This window comes from Brassica oleracea, chromosome C9, assembly GCF_000695525.1.
Source record: "Brassica oleracea var. oleracea cultivar TO1000 chromosome C9, BOL, whole genome shotgun sequence".
NCBI classification, from domain to species: Eukaryota; Viridiplantae; Streptophyta; class Magnoliopsida; order Brassicales; family Brassicaceae; genus Brassica; species Brassica oleracea.
Window position 1 is genome coordinate 38,321,045 of NC_027756.1, and position 14,095 is coordinate 38,335,139.

General features: G+C 33.5%; 4 protein-coding genes across 4 annotated transcripts; 1 reads left to right on the plus strand and 3 right to left on the minus strand.

The window, feature by feature from the left end:
- Positions 1–1,894: 1,894 nt before the first annotated feature.
- Positions 1,895–2,371, minus strand: LOC106314947. Its single transcript, XM_013752741.1, has one exon. It carries the CDS (start codon positions 2,369–2,371, stop codon positions 1,895–1,897), a length of 477 nt encoding a protein of 158 aa, XP_013608195.1.
- Positions 2,372–2,779: 408 nt separating this feature from the next.
- Positions 2,780–3,787, minus strand: LOC106314948 (glutathione S-transferase T3-like). Its single transcript, XM_013752742.1, has 3 exons — positions 3,768–3,787; positions 2,961–3,653; positions 2,780–2,843 (listed from the first exon to the last, which is right to left on the minus strand). Exons 1-3 carry the CDS (start codon positions 3,785–3,787, stop codon positions 2,780–2,782), a joined length of 777 nt encoding a protein of 258 aa, XP_013608196.1.
- A 2,988-nt stretch (positions 3,788–6,775) lies between these two features.
- On the plus strand, positions 6,776–7,109 carry LOC106314949. Its single transcript, XM_013752743.1, is given in 3 exon segments — positions 6,776–6,923; positions 6,926–7,051; positions 7,096–7,109. Coding segments are annotated over 3 exon segments (288 nt in total).
- A 109-nt stretch (positions 7,110–7,218) lies between these two features.
- Positions 7,219–10,300, minus strand: LOC106316657 (sodium/hydrogen exchanger 4). The gene is made up of 15 exons (XM_013754536.1): positions 10,096–10,300; positions 9,911–10,029; positions 9,719–9,816; positions 9,569–9,628; positions 9,433–9,479; positions 9,139–9,333; positions 9,014–9,060; positions 8,854–8,920; positions 8,676–8,776; positions 8,491–8,592; positions 8,216–8,360; positions 8,024–8,086; positions 7,847–7,930; positions 7,448–7,750; positions 7,219–7,356 (listed from the first exon to the last, which is right to left on the minus strand). Exons 1-14 carry the CDS (start codon positions 10,258–10,260, stop codon positions 7,448–7,450), a joined length of 1,596 nt encoding a protein of 531 aa, XP_013609990.1. The 5' UTR covers positions 10,261–10,300; the 3' UTR covers positions 7,219–7,356.
- Between the last annotated feature and the right edge of the window lie 3,795 nt (positions 10,301–14,095).

The following is a 14,095-nucleotide window of genomic DNA, read 5'->3' on the forward strand; positions in this document are numbered from 1 at the left end:
ACCCATTGATGTACACGTGTTCATGTCAAATGGTGTACGTAACCAAATTTAAACATTTTAACGTGTACACGTCTACCTAGAAGGTGAATTACAAAATAGATCAAGTCAGTGATAAGTGTATATTGGTGCAAATTTGCATACTTGCGTACTACATGGATTGTATTACATAAATAAAAAAATTTGGTGGAAATTTGGAAGGTTAATTTTGCAATTTTGGAAACTGTGGGGTCATAATCCAATTTCTTTCAAATATCAGAGACCAAATGTGCAAATAAAAAGAAATTTTCCATTAGGTTTGAAGATCCTCGATATTGGGATCTCGGCGGAGGAAAGGCTCCGTCGGCTAACGAAGAGGAGGAAGAAGCTTGGTTGAGGTGATTTCACGGTGGCGGCGAACAGAAATGTGCTAAGACAAAGACATGACGGCGGCTAACGATAGGGCTGTTGCGATGGAGGAGAAGCTTTGTTTAGATTAGAAGATTTAAGTTAATGGTAAAGGAGATGGAATCAGTGAGTTGGGATCTCTACGCCACCGTTTTCGCCGTGAAACCAATCCATCATTTCTGAGTTGAACTATCATTGTTTTAGTCAGAAAAAAAAATGTCGAAGAAAATGAAATAAATGAGTAGATCCTGCTGATATATTTTAGTTATGCTTTGGTTAGAAATGAATGGAAAAGGTTAAAGAAAGTTTCTAAGGAGTAACATGTGACCCTTAGTGTAATGTAAATCACTCTTATAAGAATAGTCTTATTTAAGAATCGGTTCTTAGTTTTTTTAGTTAAAAGTTAAAAAAAAAAAATTTATATTCCGTTAAAAATTTCACCTTAAAAACCCTCCAATAACTATGCTCTAATGTGCAACAAAGTCCTATCATTCACCAACCGGAGATTTGTGCATGCAACTAATTAAGTTCCCCACATTTGTCCTTTTTTTACACATTTTGGACGATGACTTGACTTAAGAGAGCCACGAGTCTATGCATTCGTCAGAGCAACTCCATTGGTGAACCCCTAAGTGTGGTTCTTAGCATTTTGTTTCAATTTTTTGGGTGTCCATTAGTGAATTCTAAAGTGGGGTTCTTAAGAATAAAATAATATTATTAAATTAATGGAAAATAAAATTATATTTATTGAAAAACAAATATTAAACATACAATAATTATGATTGTTGATGACCAAATTTTGCAAATATATTCTCAATTAAATCGGTCTTCAATCGTTCATGTATCCTTTGGTCGCGAAGTTCACTCTGAATGGCAAGCATATTACCGAGATTTGTAGGCATGTTTATAGAGAACGAGAAATCCACCTCTGAACTTCTGCTTGTTTCTCCTTCTACAAATATAGATGTATCGTATTGAGTGTATCCATCTCGTTCATCTTCCACTATCATATTGTGTAGTATGATACATGCTCTGATAATGTTGCTGATTTTTTCCTTGTCCCAAAGAAGAGTTGGGTTTCTAACAATTGCAAAACGAGCTTGCAAGACTCCAAAAGCACGCTCGACATCTTTTCTGGCAGCTTCTTGACGTTCTGCAAATAACTCCGCCTTAGGACATTGAGGAATAGAGATGGATTGGATAAATGTAGGCCACTTTGGATATATACCGTCGGTGAGGTAGTACGCCATATGGTATTTGTCACCGTTGACGATGAACTCAACTTTTGGAGCTCGACCTTGTAAAATGTCATCAAAAACCGGAGACCGATCAAGGACATTAATATCGTTCAAGGTACCTGGTGGTCCAAAAAACGTGTGCCATATCCACAGATCTTGCGATGCTACAGCCTCTAGGACAATTGTCGGCTTGCCAGAACCACGACAGTACTGGCCTTTCCAAGAGTGTGGACAATTTTTCCACTCCCAATGCATATAGTCAATGCTTCCTATCATCCCAGGAAAACCACGTACCTCTCTGATATCAAGTAGTCGTTGAAGATCCTCTGGTGTGGGTCTTCGTAGATACTCCTCTCCATATAAATGTATGATTCCTTGAGTAAATTTTTCAAACACAATAAGGCAGTGGTCTCACCCATGCGGAGATATTCGTCAACCATGTCACCCGCACAGCCATAAGCCAACATACGAATTGCTGCAGTACATTTTTGTAGTGGAGATATCATGTACCGTCCTACTGCATCTCTTCTATGTTGAAAATAAGGAACTTCATTGGAGAGGCGATTAACAATCCCCGTGAATAATGTATGGTTCATTCGGAAGCGACGCCTAAAATAGTGAGGTGGATATGTCGGCTCCGCACTGAAATAGTCTTTCCATAAACTGTTGTGCCCTTCCTCGTGGTTTCTTTCTATGTATACTCGTCTCCTCGGCAATGTAGGTTGATACTCCACTATGTTGTTGTACATTACTTCAATTTGTTGTTCAAAATAATCTTCAAATAAATTTTCTAAATTTTCTTCTTGGTTGTTGGATGAGGATGTCATGTTTGGCAAATGAAATGGAATGGATGATTATTTTGGAAGAGTAGGTTTTCGAAATACTTTGGAATCCTTTTTTTTTGGAATACTTTGTTTAAAGAAAGGGAAGAACAAATGGATGATCAAATATCAGAAAGATGATAAACAAAGACAAGTTAAATAGAGATAGCCAAATGACATAGGTTTATATAGAGATGGACAAGTTCACATGACAACAGAAAGAAAAAAAGATAGGTTCACATGACAACAGAGACAAGTTCAGATAGGTTCACATGACATAAAACAGAGAGAAAACAAGATAGGTTCACATGACAACAGAAACAAGTTCAGATAGGTTCACATAACATAAAACAACAAAAGATAGCAGTCTCCCCTCTGCTCCCATGCTCTTCTATTCCACCTGTGACAGAAAAAAACAAAAGAGTTAGACAATGCGCTAAACAATTCAACAAAGGACAACTAACTCAAACCTAATACCTCACTGGAAAGACAACTAACTCAAACTTATCCTAATTACAACATTTCTGACATCAGTTTAAGTTTTAGTGTCATTTCCATCTCAGAAAGAGGCTCAGGCTTCTCAAGCAACTTCTCCAGCAACTTCTGCTTGTTTAGTTTGTCTTTCATCTCCAACACGGTTTTTAACTCTATGAAAGACTCCTCTTGACCACCTTTCTTTTTCTTAGCCGCTTTAGCAGCCTTGATACCCGGAGGCCTAGCACCAGTAACCTCCTCTTGGCCTTCAACAGCACCACCAACAGTCTTCCGCTTCTCTTTAGCACCATCGTTAGCTTGATACACAGAGCACCATTTCTGGTCATTCCTAAGCTCTCTCCAAGCATGCTCTAGAGTGAACTTACAACCATAGTCATTGAAGAACATGTCTAGTGCTTTCTTCATCACATCATTGTCATTCTCACCGCTTGATTGGTCCCTCAAAGCCGCATCATAGCAACCACATAATTTGCAGACTAGGTCATTAAGTCTTCCCCACCTTTGCTTGCACTGACCTAGCTCCCTAGGGTCCAACCCAGCATGCTGAACACTTGAGTTGTAGTAATCTCGGATCCTTTTCCAAAAAGTTCCACACTTTTGCTCATTCCCTACTATTAGATCCTTGCTGGTGTTGAGCCAAGAACTTATGAGAATAACATCCTCCTTCGGAGACCATTTCCTCCTCTCCTTGACAGTAGATGATTCTGAACAGTGGCTGCTAAAAGCTGGAAGATCAGGTGAGTCCAGGTCTATGGATTAAGAACCTGAAAGGTTCACAAACTCTGGAGTGCTGGATTCTCCGGTTTGGCTTGTTAATAGGCTAACTAACCCTGGACAATATGATGCCATTTTCTAAGTTTGTGGGTTTTGGTTAGTTTTTGTGTTTGGTAACTCTGTGTGTTTAGGTCAATTTAAGTAGTGTTCTTGCTTAAATGATGTATTTACTATCTAACCTAATCCTAATCACCACCCTTGAAAAGTTCACATAGAGCTTTAAAGACCAATAAACTCAATGCAGTTAGGAAGATTTTCATTAAACCAGTGAAGTTTTAGCTACCAAATCAGAAACAATTAAAACCAGTTAAATATGCATTAATAAGACTCAGATAACTTTGGATTTAAAAATAGTTCAAATCAGATAACTTTGGATTTAAAACTAGTTCAAACTAGAAAGTTTGAAACGAAATAGAAAGTTAATCTTTAAAAACTTGAAAGTTTGAAATGAAGTCGAAATAGAGAGAGTTCTGAAACTATGAAGTTACTGATTCAAAAACTTTAGAAATATAGAGCAACTTTAGAAATATAGAGCGTTCAAAAACTTTAAAAAGTTTTATTTATGAACTCACCTTATGCGCCATACTCAAGCTCAGACACTCGGGCTATGAGCTTCTCCACCTCTGCCTGAAATTTTTTAAAACATTTGTCAACATTTTGAAGAATACCAGACACATAACCTAAATCATAAACTAAAGATAGAAGGCAACTCACCTTCAGCTCCTGATTCTCGGCTTCCAGCTTTACCACCAGGGATTTATGCTCTTCACATTTTTCCAGCCGTGTTTTCATGATCTGTAGCTCTTCCTCCACTGCACAGACCCAGGGCTGCCTGTAATGCATGACATCATCCTACAGAAATATAACAAGTATGATTAAATTTTGTAACAAACCTAGACAGACAGAAATAGAACAGGTAGTTCACTTACTTTGTACTCCTTGCAGGTGAAGAACCTCTTCCCTGGTAGGTAGTCATAGACTTCTGCTGGAGCTCTCTCGTGCAGTAAGGGTTTCCCACATACACACCGTTCTTGAATTCCTTGCATCGAGTCTCTTACAAAATGTAGGCTATCGTAGTGGGCCTTATGCGCCTTCATAAATCTCCTCTCTTCATTAGGATCCATGAGCTAACCTGCAATAGTGTCAAAAACAGATAGTGGCATCAGTAACAAAATCAGTCTCATAAGCAAACAAGTAGGAGGAAACTCATTTCTAGTTGCTTGAATGAATAACATAAGCAAACAAGTTGACATAGGCAAACAAGAACAGAACGACAATCAGAAACAACAAATTTAGAAGTTTGGAACCCTAACTTGATTTGAAACCCTAAATCGATTTCAAAAACCCCCAAATCGGAAACAAAAATCGTATCCCAAATCGTCTTCAAACCCTAACGAAAACCCTAATTTCAAATCGATCTCCAAAGTGATTTTAAATCCAAAATCGACCACAAAATTGAGAGGAAAACGACATGGAACAAGTAGAAATTCATAAATCGAACCCTAAAAAACTCGGATAAAGCATGCAGATATCGATTTACCTAAAAACAATGACGATCGCCGAATCGCAGAAAATCGCCCTCGTAAGTTTTTTTTTTCTCTCGCGTAAAATGATATGATTTTTTTGGCCAAACGAGACTAGGAAAAATGCAGAACAAGTTACAGCTTGCCATGTCGTTTAGGACTAACCTCTAAAAATCTTTAATTAAGAGATGCCTTTACCGAAAACACAAGATTGTATTAATATTCTAATCAAAACCGCGTAAGAGGCCGGCTATAAACCTCTTAAAAGCCAGGATGGAGTTGGTCTTAACTTTCACTAAGCATTAACATTGCCATATTCACTAATGCATGATGTGACGTCATCTCAACGCCACAGAAGAAAATAGTCGCATAAGTTTACATATATGTCACTGTAATCGTGATCTGATACGATAATTATCCAATCTGATTTGATCCGACTTATGGATATATAACCAAAATTCTTTTTATACTTTTAAAAGGATATCCAATCCGTAAAATAAATAAATATTGAAAATATTAAAAATCTAAAAATAATATAAATAATAATATTTTATTGCAAAATAAAAATTTATTTACCTTTCTAAAATTTAATGACTAAAATAATTAATTTAATAAATAATATATTGTAAAACTTACATAAAATATAATAACTATATAAAATGTAAATAAGATATTATATATACGTTCTTAAAAATATTAGTATTTTTGATTTGTTTCGGTTTTTTACAGATTTTTATATTAGTATTTATTTTGATTCGTATAATTATATATATATTTATAATTTTTCAGTTCAAATCAAAATGGATAACAAATTGAATCAAAATTTACAGATATTTTACCTAGCCCTAAATTGACCTTCTAAACATAGAACAATATTGGGAAGCTCTTTTGGTCAAGTGGTTTGACTAAGGATTTATTAATGCTTCTACATTACTAGGTCTGAGTTCCGATCACCAAAGAATGCAGAATTATACGAATTAGTGGAGAAAAAATCTTACAAGAGATCTGCAACATGGTACAAGAAGTACCGTCAAGCGTGGATCCCATAAGACGGCTCAGGTGATACAGTCATGCATGAATCCTCATAAGGTAGGTAGAATTGTCGACTGTAGGTTTGTAATATTTTCCATAGTTCGTAATAGTATAATTATCCAGCGTTAAAAAAAAGATAGAAAAATATTTAGGAAAAGATAATTAAAAATTTCATTAAACAAAAAGAAAATCAATATATAAAAGGCATTTGTAGTTGACATTATTTGAAAAGTAACTTCTACATAATATCACAAACAGAAAATCATAAATAATCAATCCTATCAAATTTTCATTCAATTTTCAATGTATGAAACGAAAAAAGAAACCAGTAACTACCACAAGTCTCCCTTTGCAATTTGCAGACGTTAACTCAAGACCACTTGACTAGGACCAGAGAGTCAACGGCCCACATCACACGCTCTTTCTAGGTTTCTCTTAGAATCCAACTTATTACATTAAGCTCTTCAAATTTAAGGGTTCCAAGGTAGAGTACTAGAGTCAAGAGAGAATGGATGAGAACAATACCAGAACCATTGTAACAGCTCAGGTGATTGTTTTCGTCGCCCTGGTTTTAATGGAAGAACCTACAAGCATTCCCTTATGTAACAACATCAACGCAAACACATTGGAGAAATGCCGTCCAGCAGTCACCGGAAACAAGCTGCTGATCTCGAATGTGTCTGCAAGTTCAAATCTCATATCCCCATTTTAGCGACCAAATCATCTAAAGTCCAGGATCTTCCGAGGAAATGTGGCATTAAAACAATTCCTCCTGCGTGCGAAGGTAAAACCAAAGTATCACCTTACATTTATTTTGGTAATGTTCAGCTTTGAAGAACTGAGGTGGAGACAGACCACTCTACCACGGACTCTGCTTGATCTTAAGTCATATATTTTAATGTTCTGATCCAAATAAATCATAAACTTGTAACGATCTTTGAACACCTTGTGTATATAGAAGAACCATTTAATACACATTTTAAAGAAAAACGATACAATACTGGTTTCTCACTACATACTCTCTCGAAAATCCAAAAAAAAAAAACACTAACTCATCATGCCTTCCCAGCAGACAACTCAAATCATAAACTGCAAAAATAAAAAAAACAAAGAATTAGTCGCTTATCATGTTGAATAGATCATCTGAGTAGTTACTTGTGGTAACAATGGAGGTATATACCTAGCATTCTGGTTGATTAACTGGACGAGGTCCACCGAAGACAGGCCTCATATAAGTATCATCAAACTTTCTCCAGTAGCGGTGGATGGTGTAAACAGGCTGTTCAATCAGAAGGGTGAGACTATCTTTAGCTCTGCTTAAGTTGGTGGAAGTAGACTCGTCAAAGGAGAGTAGAGGAAGCGTCGCATCTTCCTTCGGGGAACCTGGCGCACTCTGTTTACATCTACTATTACCGGTGTTTTGACTACTTTCGTCGTGAGGAAGAAGATAGTTCACAAGTGGCTTTGTGAGGAAACCAAACACCTGTTTGTCGTTACATGACAAAGAAGACAGTCTTATCATTTTTTTTTAATATAGAAGCAGAGGGTCATATACTAATGAAGTGGGTGTTTGTTATACCAGTGTAGTAAAGAGGACAACGACGATGGTGTTGGTGACCATGGCAGCATTCAGAGGATCCGTTGTAACACCCGAGTATGTGAACTTGGCACAGTTATGAGATTATAATGAAAACATCACTAATCTAATGTAAAAGCACAACTGTAGAGACTGTATGAATGTGTAAAGAGCTAAAACCTGCTTGAAAGCCAGCGCAATTGAGACAGCACCTCGCATAAGCCCCGCCCAGCAAATAATCACCTATAAAGTATACAGAAGGCAAAACTTCAAGACAGCATCTTTACTCCTCTAAGACATTGCAAGACTTTTTAGTGTGTTCTGATAATAATAATAATGTAACTGAAGATAAAAGAAAAACAAGGGCTAAACCTGGTGCTTGAATGTGAGAGACTCGCTTCTTTGAGTGTTTCGATTCATGAGATTAGTTAAGACCGAGAGTGGAAACACAAACGCTGCTCGTCCAAGCAATACTAATGTGGTTATGACACCGGAGACCTCCAAAGTACCCCCAACACTGCAAGAAGAAAATTAATAAAGTTCATTAATTAGAATGATAGATGATATTCCAGCGACTTCATGTCACCACCACCACAGCTTAACTTGCAGCCCTACCTTATATTAGGATAAGACAGACATTTATATACCTTAAGCTGCTAGTCTTCCACTTGGTAAAATCAAGAGCATCTGTTCCAACATACAGAAATATGAATGTCTCCGAAATAAAGGAAAGCATCGCAAATACGTGCCTGCACTAACAGAGATGGAACAGTCACACAAAAGCATTTTCCTGCCACTGAGACTAGAGAGAGGAATAAAATAAAAACAATGCCTGGAAGTGATTCTTGAACTCTCTGTCACGTTATACGATGCATAATGCGACATCAAAACACCACAAAAGAAAACAGTGAGAATCCCACTTAATGAGAAGAGCTGCAAGAAAGTTTAAAATTCATTTATAAAGCTGCATTTGACTTCTGCCTTAACTGTTGGAGTAATGGAGATATTACCTCAGCCAACATATATGAAAGGTAAGCCATTAGGACCATGATCGCGAGTTCACGTGTGGTTGAGTGCCTGCCAGCAACCATGTATAAGGCACATATTAAGATATAATCTTAAGGATGAGATGAAAAAGTTTGCAAGTTTGGTGTAGGTTTTTATTATTACCTTCCAAAATAGAGGGTCTTAAGGACAAAAGACGTTACTAGCCCTACCTGTAAAGACATCCACACTGAGTATATGACATGCTTCAAAGAGAGAGAAAAATATATGCCAAATCAGTTATAGCTTACACCAATTCCGAGGAGTGTGCTTGTGGAGAAGAGGTACAAAAAGTTTCCAAATACTCGTAGAGCGGTCAAACCGTTGATGCTTTCGAAGTGAATCTTTTGAACGGCGTTGAAGAGCACAACTGAGGTTGCATCATTCACCACTCCTTCTCCAAATACTAAGCTGTATAGCAATGGTGTCTCATCTTGATGGAGAATCTATAATATTAGCATGGTATGTAACTGATTTATTATAAAAACAAGCTTGAGAAGAAGGAATCTCAGGACAATAAAATCTTTAAAAAAAAAATCAAGAACCTGTAGAGTGCAAACAGTATCAGTTGAGGAGAAAATCGTTCCAATGGCTGAATCAAGAAAAGAAAAACATTCACTCTCAACCCGTGAAGTGATAACCTTCTCAAACAATAGATGAAAAGACAATAAAATGTCTCACCAAGATAGTCTCGAGCAGTTAATCCCTTGAATCCCAACTTGGGAAACAGCCACCAAGTGCCTGGTTCAGATCATGATTAAAATTTTGAATCATGGTCGTCACAAGTCATATACAAGATTTAATGAAATATAAAAAAAAAAAAAGTTTTACCAAACGAAATAATGGTAGTGGAGATGAAAACTCCAATGACACCGAACGACATGATGGTTAAAAAGTTATGAAAAAATTTCTTTTTCTTCACTTGGAATCTGCCCACAAACCATAAAACAAAACCTTCACTCAATCTCCAACATGATAGTGCATAATCTCATCAGAACAGTAACCAATCAAGAGAAAGCTTACCCGGCATTGAAAATTATTGGAGGAAGAAGGTAAATGAAGAAGAGCTCTTCATCAAACACCAGAATGTGAGAACTCTTCCCTTTACTAATAAGTAATATAACCGTTCCTGATACAGCTCCCTGTTTGCAACATAATAATAAAAATAGTGACAAAAATATATATAAACAGTATTTGAAGCAACTTACGACTGCAATGGCGGTAATGGATTCATTGACCCATCGATTCTCTTCAAGTAAGTGGCCAATAACCAAACAGAGGCAGAGGATGACGATGAACACAGAGATAGGTATCACCTGAGGATGCTCAGTGGCTAGTTCTATCGATAGAAACTCCGGTAGCCCAATACCCATTTTTCTCAAAAGAAATAAACTTGCAATGATTATCCTTTTCTTTTTTTTTGCTTTCGTCTATTATACATACACCAATCGCAAACCAAAGCAGGCACAGAGAACTAGAGAGAGACAGAGTCAGAGTGTGAGAGATTTAAACTGCGTTAAACAGGGCGGTTGTTACATGTGGCGCTAAATATACACGTGGCTATTTCCTGACGTCATCAGGCTGAGTCAAACGTGGGACCTTTTTCTTTTTGGGCTACATTGCATGGTGGGCTTTTAGCCCCACGCCTTTTGTTAACGTAATAATAAAATTAAAAATTGTTTTAATTTCAACAACCACCATTATGGGTCAATTAATCATGTTACTAAAAAAAAACTCCGAGAGTCATTAATTATTACAGGAGCTGTTTCGTAAGAAACTCGAACCAGTTGTAATAAGGAGGAGAAGAAAAACGATTCATTACAAAAGTGTTTGGTATGGATTACTAGTAGCAATTGCTACAGTCAGGTATGTTCACGGGTCACAACTTAGTGACCAATATTGCCATCATGCCATGTGTGCTCAAGACGGAACATGTTGTGGGACCCGCGTTATTCTAATCAATCATCCGCGTTATTCTAATCTCAACCGAGAAAATCACTTTTAAAAGGTTTATAAACCATGGCTGTGTGAGTGAATTATCCGTTGTACATTTCAATTGTATGCATATTATAGTAGTGCACGCGTATATCAATATATACAATATTAAAAGACAAATATAAGCGATGGAAATGGTGTCCACGTAGGATAGGCAAAACCAACCAATCAGAGTGTCCGGAGTTGCAACGTCATCTTATTTATTATTTTTCGTAAAAAATGAAAAAACAATGCGACAGAAAGGATCGAATCCGGGTTAGTATGACATACATACAGAACAGTTACCACTAAGTCATTGAAACTTTCTTGGACACATGTACAAGAATCACTAACTATGTAATCACAAACTATTATGTACAGTTACAATAATATAAATTCAACTTTCAAGACTCTCATACTTTGTTTTGTAAAAAAAAATAAGTAAGTGACTAAGTTAATATATTCTTTGAAAGTGTGAAAACATTGACCAATATGAAAAAGCATAGATTTTTGTACAATTTTTACAAAACAACTCAAAACATAGTCCTCTAATGTCTTAATAAAATATTATTTAAGGATGCAATAATTAAATATATCAATTCAATAAATTTTGTAATTTATAGACAAAACAATAACACAACTAATTTTGAAACATTTGTTTAGCCTATCGATTTATTTTCATGAGAATCCAACTAAACAAGATAAAAAAAACAATTAGATTTACAAATATTTAATTACCATTTTATTCAATTTTGATTAATTTCAAATTGTAATAATGTATCTTTTTGAAGTTAAAAAAAATAATGTTCTTTCTTTATTACACTAGCATTATATATAGATTCTATATACACAAATAAATATAATATAACAACATACGCTAGCTTTCCCCGATTCATATGAAAACTTTTTAAGTTATCCATCAAAGCAAATTAATTAAATCAATCAAATTGTTAGAATACAGCAAATTAATATATAATTTTATTTTAAATTAAATTATTTAAAAAGTGTAGTTTCATTAAAAACAGAATCATAAATAAGTAAAACTGATTTGAAGGTAATTTTTATGACACATATATATATATATATATATATATATATATATATAAATTCTGTGAAAGAAATAGAAGTTTAATATGGAAAAAATCTTAAATACAAAAACTCTAAAAATTAACAAAAAAAAACTAATAAAAATTAAACTATGATATCACTTGAAAGATAGAAAATATTAACAAAATATATATTTAAGCGATAATTAGACAAATTTGATTTTTTTTTTGCCAGCCAAAAGTTAATATTTAATTAACATCAATTATTTCAAGATGTTTAAGAAAGGATGGACAAAAAAATAGGATAGACATAAATGATATATGAACTATAAATAGTACTTTGTAAAGCTGACTCCACATCCATTTCCAGATTTTTTTTATGTCTAAATTCAATTTCTTCAGAGCAGTTATTCCACAAAGAGATCGTAGGAGATATTGTTTTGATATTCAGATTTGTTTCTTGACTGTTAAAAATATTGATAACTGTAAAAATGTCTCCTTCGAATATGATATGTCTCTAACCGAGTCCCCAACATGAGACACGTTTGTTTAAAAAGTAAATAATTTCATTTTTCTTATATTATATAATAAATATATATTATTTACTGATAATAAAAATATAGTTATTCATCTATCACAAATATCTATGCAAATATGTGATTCAAGTACAACAATCAAACAACATAATGATTTCCACAAAGAAAATTTAAAAAATATATTTATGTTATGTAATTTTATTTTATATTCTTTAAATAAAATAATACAATATTATATTTTATTTTTCTAGAATTGAAAAATGCATATAATATTTTATCCGCGCGTAGCGCGGTTAACAAATCTAGTAGTAATAATAGATGGTAGGTCGTAAAATACACAACACAAATCTTAATTAAAATAAAATGAAATTTATTGACAAAAAAACTAGAAATAGAATCAAAATCTATTACTACATTTTGTTGTTACTGATGTCCTGCTTTCTTGTGTTCCAATGTAATAAATGATATTTCAAATTAATAAAAATTAGACAATGAAAAAAAATTTACGTTTCACAAAAGATATTTTTTAAATTATTTTGTTATTTTTTGAAGTATCTTTTTATTTTCTAATTTTGTAAAGGACAATTCTCTTAGATAACCATTTTTAAGTTTCTGTCACAAAAATAGTTTTCAAAAAAGAAAATGACCAAAATAGTTAATTTTTTATTTTGAAATTTTTAATATTTATTTTTTATGTTTTAAAATTTGAAACCTAATCCCAAACCCACTTAGACTCTAAACCTAAGTCTATATTAGTTAACCATAGGCTAAAAATACATCTTTATCCTTTAATAAAACTTATTTTGGTCATTTTCTTCATTGATCACTATTTTTATGACAAAAACTTAAAAAAAAACTATTATAGGAAATTTCTCTTTTTAAGTGAATCATTTTTATTAAATAATTTAATTAATTAATTATATATTAAATAAAATATATTTTATAATTCTCTTAATCTACATGAAATATGTAAAAATGACATTTTTTACAAAACAGAGAAAATATATAATAATTCATGAACTTAAATATATATTTTTGAATAAAACAGATTCCTTTTTACAAAATAATAACATAAAATTCAATCTTTTGAGATAATTTTTTGGGCAATTCTTTTAAATATTCTTTTTTAATTTTTTTGTCACAAAAATAACCTTCAAAAAAGAAAATGACCAAAATAGATTTTTTTTATTTTAAAAATTTTAATTTTAATTTTTTATTTTTAAAATTTTGAATCTATCCCAAAATCCAAACTCTTAACTGTAAACTCTAAGTCTTAGATTAGGTAACTCTAAAGGGTAACCCTAAAAGTATAAATACATATTTACTCTTTAATAAGAATCACTAACTATGTAATTACAAACTCTTATGTACAGTTACAATAATATAAATTCAACTTTCAAGACTCCAATACTTTGTGTTGTAAAAAAAATAAGTAAGTGACTAAGCTAATATATTCTTTGAAAGTGTGAAAATATTGACAAATATGAAAAAGCATTGATTTTTGTTTTCGTGACAAAGTTAAGAATTTTGTAAAAGTAAGTTTAACATATAAATTTTCGTGACAAATATGAAAAAGCATAGATTTTTGTACAATTTTGACAAAACAACTCAAAAGATAGTTCTCTAATGTCTTAATAAAATATTATTTAAGG

What these genes read in the sequence shown, in the direction of transcription:
- LOC106314947 (XM_013752741.1), bottom strand. Translation starts at nt 2,371, where the DNA reads ATGTACAACAACATAGTGGAGTATCAACCTACATTGCCGAGGAGACGA.
- LOC106314948 (XM_013752742.1), bottom strand. Translation starts at nt 3,787, where the DNA reads ATGGCATCATATTGTCCAGG. An exon ending in ATGGCATCATATTGTCCAGG is followed by an intron (nt 3,654 to 3,767) that starts GTTAGTTAGCCT and finishes AGCTTTTAGCAG; the next exon opens with CCACTGTTCAGAATCATCTA. An exon ending in AAACTGATGTCAGAAATGTT is followed by an intron (nt 2,844 to 2,960) that starts GTAATTAGGATA and finishes TTTCTGTCACAG; the next exon opens with GTGGAATAGAAGAGCATGGG.
- LOC106316657 (XM_013754536.1), bottom strand. Translation starts at nt 10,260, where the DNA reads ATGGGTATTGGGCTACCGGAGTTTCTATCGATAGAACTAGCCACTGAG. An exon ending in CACTACCATTATTTCGTTTG is followed by an intron (nt 9,629 to 9,718) that starts GTAAAACTTTTT and finishes GATCTGAACCAG; the next exon opens with GCACTTGGTGGCTGTTTCCC. An exon ending in ATACTGTTTGCACTCTACAG is followed by an intron (nt 9,334 to 9,432) that starts GTTCTTGATTTT and finishes CTAATATTATAG; the next exon opens with ATTCTCCATCAAGATGAGAC.